General features: G+C 33.1%; 1 protein-coding gene across 6 annotated transcripts; it reads right to left on the bottom strand.

The window, feature by feature from the left end:
* Window positions 1-13023: 13023 nt before the first annotated feature.
* LOC122292351 (probable serine/threonine-protein kinase samkC) lies at window positions 13024-17599 on the bottom strand. Of its 6 annotated transcripts, none has more exons than XM_043100655.1 (7): window positions 17375-17599; window positions 16572-16644; window positions 16385-16489; window positions 16219-16308; window positions 16057-16146; window positions 15743-15932; window positions 13024-15660 (listed from the first exon to the last, which is right to left on the bottom strand). In XM_043100655.1, the coding sequence occupies exons 2-7, from the start codon at window positions 16629-16631 to the stop codon at window positions 15473-15475; spliced, it is 723 nt and encodes a 240-aa protein (XP_042956589.1). In that variant the 5' UTR covers window positions 16632-16644; window positions 17375-17599; the 3' UTR covers window positions 13024-15472. The 6 variants fall into 6 exon arrangements, with proteins under 6 accessions (XP_042956589.1, XP_042956594.1, XP_042956590.1 ...); XM_043100660.1 differs by having other exon boundaries at window positions 13024-13330; window positions 15840-15932; XM_043100656.1 differs by having other exon boundaries at window positions 16572-16635.
* Window positions 17600-17846: the final 247 nt, after the last annotated feature.

Below are 17846 nucleotides of genomic sequence, written 5' to 3'. Positions count from 1 at the left end.
ATGTCTTATGTAGTGTATGCGTTACAATTGTTGTGACCCCATACATAAGTAATCAAAGCATAATTTAACATACTTGAGATATGATTATATCGTAACATGACTTAAACATGTATCACACAACATTTCATAACATGATATCATATGTAACAGAAATATAATTAACATGACATACTTGCAACAGTGAACATGACATGATATACATGTGATAGATGGTATATTTAACATTATGTACTTGTAATATATGACAGAATATCTTGTGTAAAATATGAAACTCATGACAGAATAAATTCTGTATAATAGACAAATATGTGATAACTTGGCATGACATGGCATATATGATAACACACATACATACATTGTAGTTCCTTTACTTAGCACACATACACAATAGACTACTAGTAAGTTAAAAGCTAACTTATCTCGATTTCCGTATTTCCTATAAAATCTCAAGCGCGATCACGAGGAACTGTAATTAGTGATTCTAAAAATTAAAACTAAATCACTAATAATTTGAAATATGAAAAATACTAACTTAAAGAGTAAAATTTTCATTTTACCCTCTACATGTAGGAAAATGACCGTTTTACACTTAACTTAAGAATTTTGCATGCTAATTCTAAAAGTCACCAAAATTTACATGCCTCATGAAAATTTTATCCTAAACTCAAATATCAATTTATAAAAATTTAAAACTAATCACAACTATTAAAACTCCACAGGGCCGAAATTCTCATATGCTATTTCCATTGATTTTTATTTTTACCTTGTTTTGATTAACCTTTTGATCTATGACTTATAAAGATGTGATATTCAAACCAAACCATCACATAATTTAAAAAGATGTTCTAAAACTTATATAATCTTCTAATTCAAGATTACATGGTTAAACATTAACCAAAATATAAATTGAGCCAAGAACATCCACACTTTGGCCTATCCGAATATTTCTTTGCATAATATTTTATATTTTTGAAACTAATATCAAATATTTTCAAAATAATATTCTAATATGTATATAAGAGGCTTAAGATCCTCCAATAAAATTATCAAACTCATTAAAATAGGTTTAAACCACCAAAGATTTAAATTTTCTCAAAACAGAAACTGTTTTTCCTCTTACAGTTTCTAAGTTTCTAGATCTAAAAAAATATTTCATCAAAACCTTTAATCATGTAACAAATCTTCAACCAATAATCATATATACATGTTAACAATACTCCATAAAAATTTCAGACCAAGATCTATCTATTAGTTTGGTCAAAAACTCCAAAATATAACATATTCTCCAGTTTATCTCCCAGAATGACCTTTCTAGAGTTTAAACAATGTTTGACTGGCCAAATGATTTTCAAATAAAACAAATAAGATATCCATGTAAACTAGACTAAAAAAGTAATAACTTGTATGAATGAGATTTTATGATAAAATACTTATAAAAGTTTCGAAATGGGCATGCAAAAGAATACTTAAAAGCTGTCATAGAGAGTGTTTGGTGTTCTTTCAATGAAAGGTGTAAAGGAAGATGATTTCGTGGAGAGTGGCTAGATGTATTTATGCACAAAATATGGAAGAGGGTGAGGCTGAAATGAGGGTTGAGTGTAAGTCTTTCTTATCCAATAATATCTACAAAAATCAGTTCAAGATATTTTTATCCAATAATATCCACAAAAATCAACTCAAGATATTTTATCCAATAATATCTACAAAATCAGCTTAAGATGTTTTTATCCAATAATATCCACAGTTTTGAACAGATGTTTCGTCCGAAAATATGAAAAATAGTTATTGCGCCATAAGACCTTAAATAACCCACCGAGTCTAATGGCACAAACCATAATACATTTTGACACTTCTAACTATCTCTAATAATCAAAAACACACTTTTGATACCACAGTGAGTAATAACACTAACTATGTAGTTAGACTAAAATTATACGATTAATGGATTCATGAAAACTTATGGGGTCTTCACGAGATTCTTAAAACTAATAAAAATTCCACAATTGAATTTTTAGCAGGCTGTTAAACTAGAAGACTCAATGAATATAAACAATAGCTAATAACATTTTTCATCCCATGACTTGTTTTGATGCCTTTTTTGGTGTTGTATGCAGATGCCAACAATACAGTCGAATGATTCATAGTGCTCTTTTGACGAAAGTGCAATAATTGGGATGCCATTTATATCCGGGTGAACAAAAAACCGATGAACCAGCCCAAATCAGTTTATGCAGTTTGGTTTAGAACTAGTTTGATCTTGTACCGATTTTAATTTTTAAAAAATTGGCCGGACCAATTCTAGTTTCTCATTTTCTAGCATTGTTGTATGTATATATATTTTTATTTTTTATATAATATAAATATTTTTTATATGCTTTTTTTATATTATATATAAAATTACATGTAATAAATATAATTATATATAAAGTAATTTTATATTATTTGCTAAATTGATAACTAATATAAGATTAAATTTTAAAATCCTATTACTTATAAATTCATAATAATCAAATAACATAAAATTAATATAATATTTGATATAACATAAAATTAATCTTATTTAATATAACATTGCAAATAACATTAAAATTAAAATTTTAATTTTTAAGTTTTAATTTTAAACATGAACATTTTTTTGATCATATATTATTAATATAAACTATATATATGTGTGTGTATCAAGGATAAATACATCATATAACATATTATCACTAGCATATATATAACCACTAGCATATTAATTATTATCACTAACATATATAATCAAATATATAAATAATTTAGACACTAACATATTATCACTAGGCCTGCAACCCGGTCCACCGAAGGCTGATTTGGGGCCTATCCGACCCAATCCGCCAGCAGTCAATGTCGAAATTGACCCGACCCGACCTGCAACAATCGGATCAGACCAAAAATTTCAAACCGCACTCTACATTTTGCCCCTTTCCTTTTTACTTTCTTCCTTCCCTTCTTAGCACCGACACCCCACCACTACTAACACCTACAAACCTAGAAGCTCCACCATCGTAAACCAGGTTGCTATTATCATTGTTGTTACTTCTCTCCATCTCTAACTGCTCACTCTCTTTGCGATGTCGTTCTGGTGGGTCTTTGGGTTTAAGCGAACTGCGATGCGAATTTTGTGAGCTGGTGAAACCTAATCAGAAAAGGAACCGATTTCGCCATAGAAAAGGAGAGACAAAAGTTTTCCACTAAGAGTTGAGTTGAAATGCCGTTGTCAAAGTTGAAAGACTCAGCCTTTATAAACCAGGTCGGCGCATAAAAGCCGTTATGTATCAGGGTCGTACGCCTGGCGCGCTACAGAATGGATCAAAGAATTAAAGACGTTTCCAATACCGACAGCAGCTCGCCTCCAGCTCAATCCAGTTCGAGAATCCTCTTCATGATTTCCAAGAAGTGACAAAGAAACAATAGAAGAAAGGGAATTCGCTGCTGGGGAATTCACACAAAAGAGAACGAGGAATTCTCAACGAAAAAAGTGCTCATTGCTTCACCACCAACAAACAGGCCCACTAGGATGCTCTCTTGGAGTGGGTATGTGATAGGAGGCTTACAAGAGAAAAAAGAAAAAAAATTGCAAAAGTTGAGAGAGTGCCCAACCTGGCGTTCAAATCCCATTTCCGTCGTTTTCGCAACCAAAGAGGACCATCAAAAGTTTTTCTATGAAGCTTAAATCGAGTCGCTGTTGTTTTATAATCTAGAGAAAATTGCAAGGGGAGTATGGGCGAGAAGAAGGAAGACAATCTTGGAGAGCAGCGATCATGGAGAGAGTGAGAGAGATCTGATAACAGAGATGGAGACGGTTTCGATGGGTTGATCAGCTTCAACGTGTAATAAACCCGTTAAAGGGATTGACCCACTGAACCTGACTTTAGTCGGGTGGGCCCATGTCAGGCCATTCGAATTAATCGGGACATACCCTTTTATGCACAGGCCTAATTATCACTACCATATTATTAGTATGATAGTATAATATATAGTTACTTAGTATAAATACTAGTGGAGGCCAAACGTGCTCTGCACGTTTGCTTAGTTCTATTTTTTTATTGTCTTATACAAAAATTTATTCAGAGCAAATTTGAACAAAAAAATAGAAATACAAACAGAATTTTGTATTTTTTTTTTCATAATCATTGTAGTTATCGACCATATTGTATAGGGCCAATAGAGAGAATTTTGAAATTTTTGTGTTGTTGCTGATTGAATATTTTTGGATCTACAGCAAGTTGAATCATCCACTATTTTCTTAAACTTGTACTGCAACAATCTCTATAAATGACAGATGCTCCTATATGTTCTCACAATAGAAATAAGACAAGACCCTAGCTAACCGCCTGAACTATAAAATGTAAAGGAAAAAACTAATTCCATTAATATAAGGAAAAAAATGATCAAATGACTACCAATAAATTAACTCCCATTCCATGAATGTAATATTAATGTTATAGATGAATAAATTTATATGTTGAAGAAGAATATATAACATAATGTGACATTTATTATATATAAATATATATATATATTAGCCTAACATGGTCAATATTAATATAAAATATGAAATCAAGTTTGATTTACCATGAATACAATCAAACCCATATTTATCTACGTACGATCATCGACTTGTAAAAATCATGTATTATTGTCAAGAATATAGAAATGTCAATATTTAAAATATTTTTGTTAAATTTGTAGGATTCATTTATTATTCAAAATTATTATACATTTTTTAATTTAGACATGATATATTTTTTAATTTATGAAATTTATAATCTAAACTATAATCTAACATGTCATAAATTATTTGATCATAAAACGTTTATGAACAATTAGTATTAATTTAAAAGAAAAAAAAATACTATAAATCATTTGCGATAAAATTTTTAGATGAGCTACTTAAAATTTTAAATTGTTTTAAGTATATTACTTTTCATGGGTAGAAAAACAATTAATATCTAAGAAAACAGATAGAGCAAAGAGCAGTGGAATGGTGAATTATTTTATTGAAGGATTGTTTAAATTATTAGAATTAGAGGTTCTCTTGTTTTAAATTTAACGTGTTAATCGTTGGATTATTTTATGATTTTTAATTTGTAAAATTTATTTTAATGTGTTTTCTTGATATTAATTATTGTTTTACATTTAAATTAATATTTACTTTAATTATTTTATTGTTGAACTTTAAATATTTTATTTTATTAATATTGGGTTGTAATATTTTTATTTGACTTTTATTTATTTTTATTGTACTATTTTCATTTGTTGGACCCTTCTATTTTTGGGTGGGCTTATTTTTAGTGGGTTTTAAATCCTATTTTGGGCCCAGCCTTGTAGCTGTTGGAAGTCCAGTTCGTTGGCTTGTTTTCAGCCAGCTCTCTCCCCCCAAATGGTGCATTTTGGCCTTGCCTTAGGGCTTGTCTCATTTTCTTTTCTTCTTCTCCTTTCTCCCGCCGCAGCCAAACACTACTCTTCTTCTTCTTTGTTTTATTTTTCTTCTCCTACACGCCGTCCATTCCTTCTTCTTCTTCATTTTTATTGTGTTCTTTTCTTCTGCAATCGGTGTTGCTGCAACTGACTTCCTCCATTTTCGTTAGGTAATTGCTTGCACTTTAATCTTCTTGTTTGGTTTATATTTTTCTGCAAATTCGTGTACTGCTACTGTTGCTTCTCTTCTTCTCCTTCATTTCTTTTTCTTTCTACTTCCTTGTGCACCTTTGCTCTTCTTCTTCCTCTCATTTTTATTTTCGTGTTTTTTTTTATCTGCAAAATGGGATTATCGAAACTCCTCTAAATGAAGATCCCAAATGCCCACCAATCAACGGCGTTCTCGTGCGATCCACCGGATGTGACCTCCGGTGCCACGTATTTTTGGGTTCCGACGAAAGAGCACGACCAAGCGTCTACCGGCTCAACCACGAAAAGCCGGTTGGAGGTTAGGGGTTTGCACCTTGCGTGACCGAAAAAGCCTGTTCGGGAAGCAGGAGAAGGTGGTGTGCACGATGCAGTTGTATGACGGTGTTCGTGGGGTCGATGGAGCCGAGGACCACCCTCGTCGTTGTGTTTTGTATGGAATGTAAACGGAACAGTGTAAATCTTTGTACACGGAAAAAAGCAGTGTAAATCTTTGTACATGGAAAACAAATGGAATTAGAATTTACTATCCATTCCTGTAGCAATGTAATATACACTTATTATTATAGATAGATATAATATATACTATAGCAGGTTTTTCTATAACAGATTTTTTATAGTAGATTTTATATTTTGTAACAGATTTTTTTATAGCAGGTTGCAGGGGCGGGATAAGGGTGGCCCCGTCTCGCAAATACCTCGCCCCGCTCCGCTGCCTATATATATAATATATATTTTATATATTTATAATATATGTTAATTAAAAAGGGCACCGTTTTGAGCCTTGTATTTATAACCTTTCACTTCAGCCCTCTTCCCCCCGGGTGCCATTGAAGCCCTTCAAGTTTCCATTCCTCTTGAGTCCTAGTGACCAACCCTAAAAATTTCTCCTCTTCACTCGCCGTAAGTCCTCCTGATACCATTATGAGTCATCAGTGCATTGCCTTCTTCACTGTCATCGCCATCTGTCAATCTCGTTGAAGTCGTCGTCTATCATTCTTAACAAAAGTAAGGCTGATTTCTCTTAATCTCAAATTCTCATCAAGTTTTTTTTTTTTTTTTTTTTTTTTTTTTTTTTTTTTTTTTTTTTTTTTTATAAATTATGGAATATGGATGATGGGTGATGTGATTAAATGAGGATAAGATTGTGAATTATGTGCTATGGAGAATAAATGTGCATGTGAATTGTTTGAACTTTGATTGAAATTTTTTAAGGTTTTGGTGTGCATAAATCTTTTGCTAGTCTGTGTTATGGTTGCTGGAATTTTTTAATTTCCTTGCTTGCATTGAGAATTTTTTGTAGTTAAATTCTGAATCCCCCATTTTGGGCCCAGATAACTGAACTAGGCCAAATGCCCAATTGGGGTTGGAGAGCGGACGGATGGAGGTCTACCCCCGCAACCCGTGCAGCAGACGGGATACCCTGCCACCACATGGGCAGGGGCGGATTGTGGAGAAAAAATCTCCACCCTCGCCCATGCGAGGGTGGGAGCAGGGAAAGGGAAGGGATGGCCTCGCCCCATAAGGAGAAGGTAGCACCCCTAGCAAATTTGTATTTTTATAGCATATTTTTTGTTATATCAGATTTTATATTTTTATAGCACATTTTATTATAGCAGTTTTTTCTATAGCAAATCTTTTATTATAGCATATTTTATATTAGATTTTTTAAGGTAATAGATTTTTTTCATGGGAGCAGTTTTTTTTTAATGACAAATATTTTTTATGGAAGATGAATAAAATCGAAAAACTGGATCGAATCGGACTGGAACTAGTAAAATCGGTATTGCCAGTTTAAGAGTGTAATTGATGTTGTAACAGTTCTTTAAAACTCAAAACTAGTGTATATCGGTTCGATTTTAAAATTTGTCCAAAACTTGACAAAACCAAATCGGTTACACCCCTAATTAAATCATATAATGTAGACAAAAATAAATAAAATAAAGTGACGTCAATTTAAAAAGTGAACCTGATGAGTGTGTGAAAGTGCAGTTTAAATACCCTATTATTGGATTAAAATACTAAAATGTGAACAGAAATTATAGAAATTATTGTGTATTCTTAAATTGAGTTTCTATTTACATTGGGATACTCCTAAATAGTTTTTTTTTATATTTAATTTCAGAATTTATAAAAGAGCAAGTCAAGCCCAATCAAATTTAAAGGAGGACATTCATGAGGTTTGAGAGCAATTTGAAAGAAAAAAAAAATGACAAAATGAAATCATAAGAAGTCCAAGTTTGAAATTCGCTAGAAGACAGTCTAGACATTTTTTAGTCTTTTGACTGTAACTTTTTACTCACATATCGGACTGATGCGATTCTTGATGCATTAGAAATCTATCTTAAAGGGCTATAACTTTGTCCCAATAAGGATTTCCAAATTCAAATTTGTGAAGGGCGTACGTGACTGCCAAAATGAGTCCTAAAATTTAGGCAATTATTTTTGCGGAAATTAAGAGGACATTAAGGTTTTTTTTTATCCTATATAAGTATATCATTAGCACGAAATGAAGAAGAGGAGACACAAGAGGTAGATTTGAAAAGAGGAGAAAATCACTTCCATGGTCACCGTTCGCTTCAATTTTCTCTGGAGATTTTTGTTGTCCAGTATATTTATGGATAACTAAATTATCAAGTAGGACTAGGGATGAACTTGCACATTAGATGATATTTTTAATTTATATATTTGATCTTCAATTACTGAAACTCTTTTGTTTTATCATTCTCAGTTCATCGTTGATGTTTTCTTCTTCAAATAATCATAGAATTTATTCTGTTTATGGATTCAATCATGATTTTTCTATTGAAAGGATTAGTTCTTTGATTATGTTTGGATCAATTATTTATCTATATTGCTTTTATTCTTTGCTGCAATATTACTCAGTCCCTGAGTATATTGTCATCGTTGGATTTTCTCTATAGGAATAATAATTTACGTATTTTAAAAGTAGTGAATGATTTTTCAAAAGGTTACATTTGGGTTAATTTTGATTTATAAATCTATACATTTTGATTGGGAATTTCAAGAATTGAGTTCTCAATTGAGTTATTCAATGAATTAAAAATAATTAAAATATCAAATTTGTGCAAGGGATTCTCGACGCTCTACAATTCGTCAAATTTGAGTACTTTTCCGTTAATCACTTTGTTTCACCTTAATTTACATTTGAAATTAATTTTTGTTCTCCATTACTTATTTAATATTTTTCTTTAGTTTCTTTGTTCATTTTTCTATTATTTTAATTTGTCTCCCTATAGAATCGACATCTCAAAGCTGTGCTACAATTACCGCGTTATTCTTTAGACATAATTAGAATCACATTTACAAGTATCTCTCTCTCTCTCTCTCTCTGGGCTGAAAATTTAGATTGGAGAATTTGAGGACTTGTTCCTCCATTTTAAAAATCGACGAAAACCGATCCAGGTTTTCCAGCACCGAACTTGACCGGTTCGTGTATATATATTTAATTAGTTTATAATATTATATAAAATATTACATATATAATTTTATATTATAATTTATAACATAAAATTTTAATCTTAAACATGAATATTTATTTGATCATATATTATTAATACAAAATATATATTAATTACATTTTATGGCCTGATAAATTCTTAACATATTCCTTTTTATAAATACAAAATACATTAGTAATACTAATATACATTAATATATTAATTACATATCACTTTAATTAATTAGTATATATTAGTATTCTAATGTATATTAGTATATTAATTGCATTTTATGACCTAATACTAATACTATTAGTCATCCACTTTAAGTCTATATAAAAATACTATATAAATTATTTTTTATGACATGTTGGAACTTGATTAAATCTTAAAAAGGACCGAGTCAGACTGATTACACCTTACATCTATGACTTGAAATGAAAAGAAAGTATCAAAAGTAAAGAGAGAGAGAGAGAGAGATGCCAGGACTTGCATAATTCGATACAAACAACTACGTTCACGAGTTTTTTGCAGATGAATTCCATTATATTTAGTGATTTTACAAGCTTTATACTCTCATTTTTCTCTATGGACCAGCGCAATGGATATGAGAAAAGAGACAAGAACTTGAAGATGAATATAGACTAGTGTTCATTGCTAGATTTGGTGAGTTCTAGTTGTGTGGATGGGGTGGTTTCACACAAGGAGTTCATACTAGGTAGAAGAAAGTTCATCGTGCAAGTGAGCTTTGAACGCTTGCACTAGGGGCCTTTGCTAGTGATGCTCAACTCAAGCTCCCATATGAGATGATGAGAAGCCACAACTAACAGACTGGGTAGTATCATGCGAGCCGGGGCCTCTCAAGCACTCTTTTATAAGTGTGCCCAATGCATGTTGAGTGATTTCTCACCTAAGTGAGATTTATTTCTCCCACTATAAGTATTTAAAACTAAGGGTGCGGGTAGGGCAGGGTTGCCAACATCTTGCACCTCGCTTCTGCATGAGCCGAGGGGGATTTTTGCCCCTTGAAATCTGCCACCGCATCTCGAGGGTGCGGCCTCCTGTCTAGGTGTTGGAGTGCGGGGGCAAATCACTGGTTCGTCCACCCTCTACCACTAACCTACGGCGATCACAATTGAGAAAAAAGACGCAAGTCGTGCCGCCACAGTGACTACGAGAAGGAGAGAGGTTTTGAGACTTCATTGCCCAGAGAGAGAGAGAGAGAGAGAGAGAGAGAGGAATTAGGTTTAACTTAACCACCACCCCCCGGCCGCTGCCAACACAATGTTGTTTCGTCATTTCACTAAAAAAGAAATTCATTACCAAACCAATGCCATTTTGGTAACAAATATATATATATATATATATTTGAATTGGGCTCAAGCCAAACCCAGGGGTAGGGACGGGCGGGCGGGATTGCTCGCACTACCAAGATTGGGCCGAGGAGGTGGACACAAGATGATGGGTGGCAATGCCTCGCTGCCCACCCTTATATTTAATATACATGTGAAGTAACACAAATAGTAGCATTGTGGACAAATGACTTATTTGTTGGAGGCTTTTTAGCAAGTCGAACTTTTGTTTACAAAGCGATAAGTAGTTCCCATTTACAGTGTCAATCTGTTGATATATTTTTCATTTCGGGTGGATGTCAATAACATGGTCGAATGACCCACAATAGTCTTTTGATGAATGTGCAATAGTTGGGATACTCATTTATGCAATAGTTGGGATACTCATTCATGGCTTGAAATGGAAATATATGACTAAAAAAAATAAAAGTGAGAGACATTATGATTTACACGGTTAGACACAAATGCCAATATCCATGAATCTTTTGTAGGCAAATTGCACTGCATTTGATGATTTTACAAAATCTTGTGGTTCACTTTTTTTTTTTTTGGATCAATGCAATGTAGCTAAAAAAAAGGAGGAAAGGTTGAATGAAGATTGATCTTCTGTTTGTTAAGTCCCTTTTCTCTATCTCATTACCCCTCTTTGTCCCGCTACTGCACTTCTCTTTATGTCACTTCCTTGCTAGCCTTTAGGGCTCATTTGGACACCTAGGAGATGTTTAGTAATAATTTTCTTCTCATTTAATCTTATTTCCTTCTCACATATCATTTAAACACAAATCAAGAGCAGTAAAATCCAATGTTTTGAATACCGTAACTGTCAAGGTACTGGAATGAAATATTTCGATACCGATATTATTTCGTATATTGTTTTGGCATAGTCGATATATGAATAAATTATATATATAAATTATATTTCAAAATAATAGTCTATATATAAATAAATTATACATAAATACATATATATAAATTATAAATAATCTGGTTTGAATTGGAGGTAAAAAAATAAGCTTATAGTTTGAAGAAATGAAAAAATAAATAAATTTCGAAATACCGGCCGAAATATTGACCGGTACGAAACATGTATAATACCTGTAACGGACCAGTGGTCGGTACGACATATACTGGCCATATCGGCTGGTACGGTACGGTATTTAAAACACTGGTAAAATCTATATCATAGGGGGGGTGCTATTTGGTCTCTATTGGAACATGTAGCAATACGCTTGGAGAGGGGTGAGCTTAAAAAGAAAAGAGTTTTCTCATAAAGTTTTTTGCTACTTAATTTTTTAATATTATTATCATTTTAAAACTTGAAAAAATAATACAAAAGAATTCCTTATTACATAAACAAGACCTTGATATTTTTTGTATCAGTTGTCCTAGTAAGCCAACTTATGGTCCTATCACGCCGAATCTCTTCTCCTCCTCTCTTCACTTTGCTTCATGGTGAAGCCTACAATGGGTTGGGCCATACAATTTTCCTTTTCAATATTGTAAGTTTTTTATCCAACAAATTATATAAGATTCTACGATTATACGAAGAACGTGTATTGATTATAGAGTGATAAATGAAGTTGTCATTAAGGACAAGTATCCCATACCCATGATGGATGAGTTGTTGGATGAACTCTTTGGCTCCACTGCTTTCTTTAAACTGGATTAGAGATCATGGTATCACTAAATCCATATGAAGAGAGGATATTCAACAAGGGTGGGTAACACTTGTGATCAATGCCCAGTTATATGCTGTTTACATGCTTAGCTTTCTTAAATTGATAAGAGGACGGGGCCAACGGAAAATTCATGTTACCCACCCTTGTGAATCAATGCTATTGTCCATGCTAAGCATCTTTCTTAGCCACGGAATCCCAACACGACTGTAAATTTTTCAAAAGAAAATGTTGCATTCTCAAGTTGAGTGCATCACGACCCATTTCTTGATTGTTCCATATAGATGTAATCAGGCAGCCAGCGTCAAAAGGACTTTACGATTCAGTTTCAAAACTTGCAATCCATCTTAAGACACCATTAATTCATCAAGTATAGTCATCTTAAGTCCCTATTTTCTTGTCTTCATCCAAAGTTAGCTACCCATCTTTGCCTTATAGCTAGCTTCTGTATGGTTCTTATCCACTAGGACGTAATTGGTCTAGTTCTGTTTAATTTTTTCACATTTTTTTAATCGAATTGGTTTTAAAAGTTTAAGAACCGGTATGGGACCGAATCATCACAAAGCGGTTTCTGTTTGATTTGGTTTTCCCATTATTTTTTATAATTTTTTATAAGGAAAAAAAAAATTAGCTAGTGATTCTACTGATAAACAAAATCGTATTCAACAAAATTTTAGCTAATAATTGACCCATATCCCTCATTTTATATTATATTTATGTTATATTAATTTTATATTATAAGATTAATATATATGAATGATAAGATTAAAATCATGTTATATTAATTAACATATAATATAATATCAAAAATTATATATATAATATCAAAAATTAAAAAATACATATCCATCGGTCCGGTTCAATTCGAACCGGCGTTCTAAATATCAAAACCAGAACTGGACCAGTTTTGATTATTAGGAATTGGAACCGAACCGAAAATGTTCGGTCGATTTTACCAATTCATCATCTACAAATTTTGAGTTACATCGCTAAAAACTACTCCACAATAACAACACAGATTCTAAAATCATAACAACCTACAAAATTCTGAGTTACATTGCTACAACTACTCAACAATAACAATTTGACAAAAACAACATTGAGTTTTCTCCATAGAATGACACCTTTGAGCACATAGTTTATACGCATTCATGTCTTTAGTTACATAGGGTCCTTGCACTCATATTTGCTGAAACAACACAAGTAGCTCAACATTTTCTATAGTTAATAATTAAACAAAATTATTTATTAATAATTGATTCAAAACAATTAAACAAATAAGAAACATATGGTAAATAAATGCCTCACACCTAATCATTGTCTGATAGTGTTGATTGTGTGATAGTACTAAACTGGGTTCTAATAACAAAACCATCAACACTACTACCAAGTTGAGATAGCAGGAGTTCACTTCAATGAGATTTATCTTCAAAGATTTTCCTGCGAGTCTAAATTCCAGGATAAAATTTAGACTAATCTATTAGAAAGGAATATACATGTTGATCAATATATATATAGAATTGCTAAAATTAAATTATTACCTGTTTTTTCTTTTCATTGGTTACCACTTTTTCTTAACATTGGTTGAACAGGATTTTGTCTCAAATGTTAAGCCTTCACATTTATGCTCAAATTCATCTAAATGCTGTAAAAATGCATTATAATGCTCATCACTTGCAGATACACGCGTCGCTAATTTCAAACATTTTTTCACCACAACCTCATACCTTCGTGCATCTATATTGTCCCGCAAGTCATCATAGCTACTTTTGACTAGTGTGTATCTCCTCTTTAAGTTTTTTCTCCATCGATCCAAGATATATTTTTCAGGCAGCACATTAATATTCTTCATATGATATACAGAACATGCATGCCTACAGAAAATACCCTTCATTTCAAACAACGCACATGTGCATTTCACTTCGCATTCTTCTTCGTCATAGTAAACTGAGTACTGCACCCTTTTCACATGGTCATCGATGGAAATTTGATCTAAAACATCAAATGTGGAAATGCAACCTTCAGTGCTAACAAGTGTGCAAATCATCCCCAGCACCTCTCGTTGGACCTCCTTGAACTTTGCATTTGTATACACCGTTTGAAACTGTTTCTCAATGCCAAAAGGGGATAAGCATGGGATTGTTTGGTTGAAGGAATTGAAATCAGCTGTTGCCTCGATCTCCACCTTCTTCCTTAAAGCATTGTCAAATTGATCAATAAATTCTTTTAACGTTGTACCAGAATACACAAACCCGTCGAAAAAAGTATTCATTCTTTCAGACCGCTGTATAGTGCTCATACCAGCCCAAAAAACATTCTTCAAGTAAACCGGTACCCAGAATGACCTATCGTTGTACAATCCTCGTAGCCATACATTAGAACTAAGATTGTACATATCAAGTAGTTGCCCCCATTTGTCCTCAAACTCTCCACAAGTTTGTGAATCATATAAAGCACTCTGAATAGAAGACTTCAGCCCCACGTTGAATTGAGAGTGAGACCCCAATTTTTCTGGTAGTTTTCGCATGATGTGCCAGAGACAGTATCTATGACGAGTATCTGGAAATACAATAGAAATAGCACTCTTTAGTGCCCAATCTTGATCTGTTATTATGGCTTTGGGAGCCCGACCATTCATGCACTTCAACCATGCTCGAAACAACCAAACAAACGTACTTGTGTCCTTACTTGAAATCAAGCCAGCCCCTAACAGTATAGATTGTCCATGATGGTTTACACCAACAAATGGAGCAAAAGGCATACCATACCTATTTGTTAGAAATGTCGTATCAAAGGTAATAACATCTCCAAAATATTCATATGCTGCTCGACTGCGTGCATCAGCCCAGAACACATTTTTTACTCTAAACTCGTCATCCATATCCATAACAGAAACAAAACCATCATTCATCTCTCTCATTCTATCAAAGTAGTCATTAAGTGCTTTGTCACCTCCTTTACCAAGCGTTAAGTGTCTGACTTTGTCAATAAAGTTTTGACAATCTTTCTTTGCAAATTCAACATTCTCAAACCCCCCCGCGTCAACAACAACATCATTGAAATTTTTGTTCATTTGAACACCTGTTTTGTCATTCACATCTAAAAACTTGTGAGATCTAAAAAATCTAGACTTTTGTGGGCTTACAGTATGATTGTGAGCAATCTCAATGGTGGTCAAAACCCATACCCCATTTACCAAGTGAGCATTTACCTTCGCCTTACAGTCTGTTTTAATTGTTGGTCGTGACCTAGAGACATTACCATGGCTAGGATGATACTTGCCACCACGCGCACACCCAATTGTGACATACTTAGCACTCTCGTCTGCCTCTCACTTCGTTCTTTGTGTCCTTACACCAAAACCTACTTGTTTGGCATATCGTTTGTAATAAGTCAAAAGCTCTTTCTCAGTAGCAAACTCCATACCAGATTTTGGCATTTCAACTCGTTCATCATCATCAGATACATCATTAGTCCCCTCCGCCTCTTTATTTACATCGGATGTTGTTTCTTTATCCTCTATAAAATAGATGAGATTAGCATTCACATTATATACATTGAGTATGACAATCATCGGGTTTAAAGTGGTTTAGTGTAATACCGCTACTAATATGATAGCTTTGATCAATTGTGTGTGATGTACCTCCAACATTCTTCTCACTTTCTACACTATTAGGCATGTTGGACAAATCACTTACGCGTTGTGTGGTCTCTTTAGATCTTCTCAACTCTTCCAGATTACTCAACGAGTGATAGGGTAGAGTTGATCCAAGAGGTGGCATCAAGGGATGCTGCAATTATATATGTGTTAGTTCATTGCTAATGCACATAGAGAGAGAGAGAGAGAGAGAGAGAGAGAGAGAGAGAGAGAGAGAGAGAGAGAGAGAGAGAGAGAGAGAGAGAGAGAGCATCTACCTGACTAGTCTCTTGAAATCTTCTTAACTCCAAATTTTTTCCAGACGAAGGGTAGGGTAGAGTTGGTCTAAGAGGTGGAATCAACGGATGCTGCAATTATATAGATGTGTTAGTTAATTGTTAATGACCATAGAAAAAAAATTAAAAAAAATCTCCATCTACTTCACTAGTCTCTTGAGATCCTCTTAACTCCTCGGGATTACTTGGCGAAAGGTAGGGTAGAGTTGGTCCAAGAGGTGGCATCGATGGATGCTGCAATTATATAGATGTGTTAGTTCATTGCTAATGCACATATAAATTTTTTATTTTTTTATTTTTTTTCATCTACCTGGCTATCCCAAGGAAACGGATGTGGATTTGGATATGGATTTATATATGTATTTGGATGCATCATAAATGGCGGGTAGTATGGATTTACCGGACTATAACATTCCTATAATACACAAATAAACAATAAATTAACTAAATGGAAATATTGGATACCAAGACATACAAATGACCAATGCGTATCATACCTGGATTGACGACATCGATGTAGAAGGCTTGGGTGACCTTTCATCTTCCTCTTTGCCCATCTAGCTATTTTAACTGAGAATTTGGTTAGAGTCAATTCACAATAATTCAATCAAATTACTTCGAGCAACATAAAATTCTGACTAATATAAAAATATTTACACTATCCACTTAGTTCGTATTGGATGACGCTATCCACAATTCTTTCTTTTATTGAGGATACTTTTGTTTTATTTCATTTTTTGTTATCAAGAAAGATATGCTTAATACAACAAGTACAAGAATTTAAACAGTAATCTAGCGCTCCTTGATGCTTCAAGCTATAAACTTTTTATTGCATTTTAGTGGTAAGTCAGTACAGGACGAATTGAAATCGTTTTGTGTCAATTTGAATTTGAAATAAAGGATATTTAGGGCTTGTTTGGAAATAAATTTCATTCTAAAATTTTCATCTCATTTCCTTCTCAATCATAATTCAAATACAAACATTTTCAAACTAATTATTACAATTTTTTCAAACTAATAATTACAACTTCCCAAAATTTTCAAACATTAAATAAAAAACAAGTTGCAACAGTGTCCCCTTGAAACAGTAAATATGCAAATAATCTCAAGTTGTGTTTCGTTCAGTACTTCCGTCGAACAGATGATGAGCCAAAACAAAAATCAACTTAGAAACAAATAACTAATGGAAAAAAGCCATGAATCCATATACAGAGGCAAATGGAATATAATAAAAACAAAGATAGATAAAAGGAAAAAAAACTTGCACACAGAGATGCAAGCACACGGACAGCCAACTTACAGTGTAATACCGAGCTCCAAAACTGTGCCTGAGACCCACTCGTCAGATAGCCACTGTGTCAATGCGTTTGTGAGTGAGAGATAGAGAGCGTTTTCCGGTGGAGTGCGCCAAAGACCCCGTCGTCGGGGTAGATTTGGGGAAGGGAAGAAGAGGGCAAATGACTCGGGCGGGGGAGTGGGTGGGGTTGCGGTTGCGGTTGAGGACGAATTCGAAATGAATATTTATTATTTGATTCTATCCTTTAAAAAGGAAAATTCTTTTTATCATCTCACACTTTTCACATTATATTTATTTTATTTTATTTTTTATTTTTTTTATAATAAATATATAGTATGTAGATGATAAATAGAATAATTTAATTAATTTAATAAAAATAAAATAAAATAAAAAATAAAAAAAATAAAAAATATTATTTTAATATATAAAATATGTAGTGTGAGATAATGTGTAGCATTTCTTCTTTACAAAACGG

Source organism: Carya illinoinensis, chromosome 13 (assembly GCF_018687715.1).
Source record: "Carya illinoinensis cultivar Pawnee chromosome 13, C.illinoinensisPawnee_v1, whole genome shotgun sequence".
Taxonomy (NCBI): Eukaryota; Viridiplantae; Streptophyta; class Magnoliopsida; order Fagales; family Juglandaceae; genus Carya; species Carya illinoinensis.
Note: the sequence above shows the minus strand (reverse complement) of the source record. Positions and strands in the feature narration are given on the sequence as shown.

Excerpts from the sequence above, each read along its gene's own strand:
- LOC122292351 (XM_043100655.1), bottom strand. The coding sequence starts at position 16,631 with ATGGGCAAAGAGGAAGATGAAAGGTCACCCAAGCCTTCTACATCGATG. Across the intron at positions 16,147-16,218 it reads GATCTCAAGAGACTAGTGAA|CATCCGTTGATTCCACCTCT; the intron begins GTAGATGGAGAT and ends ATATAATTGCAG. Across the intron at positions 15,661-15,742 it reads AAGCTATCATATTAGTAGCG|AGGATAAAGAAACAACATCC; the intron begins GTATTACACTAA and ends TCTATTTTATAG.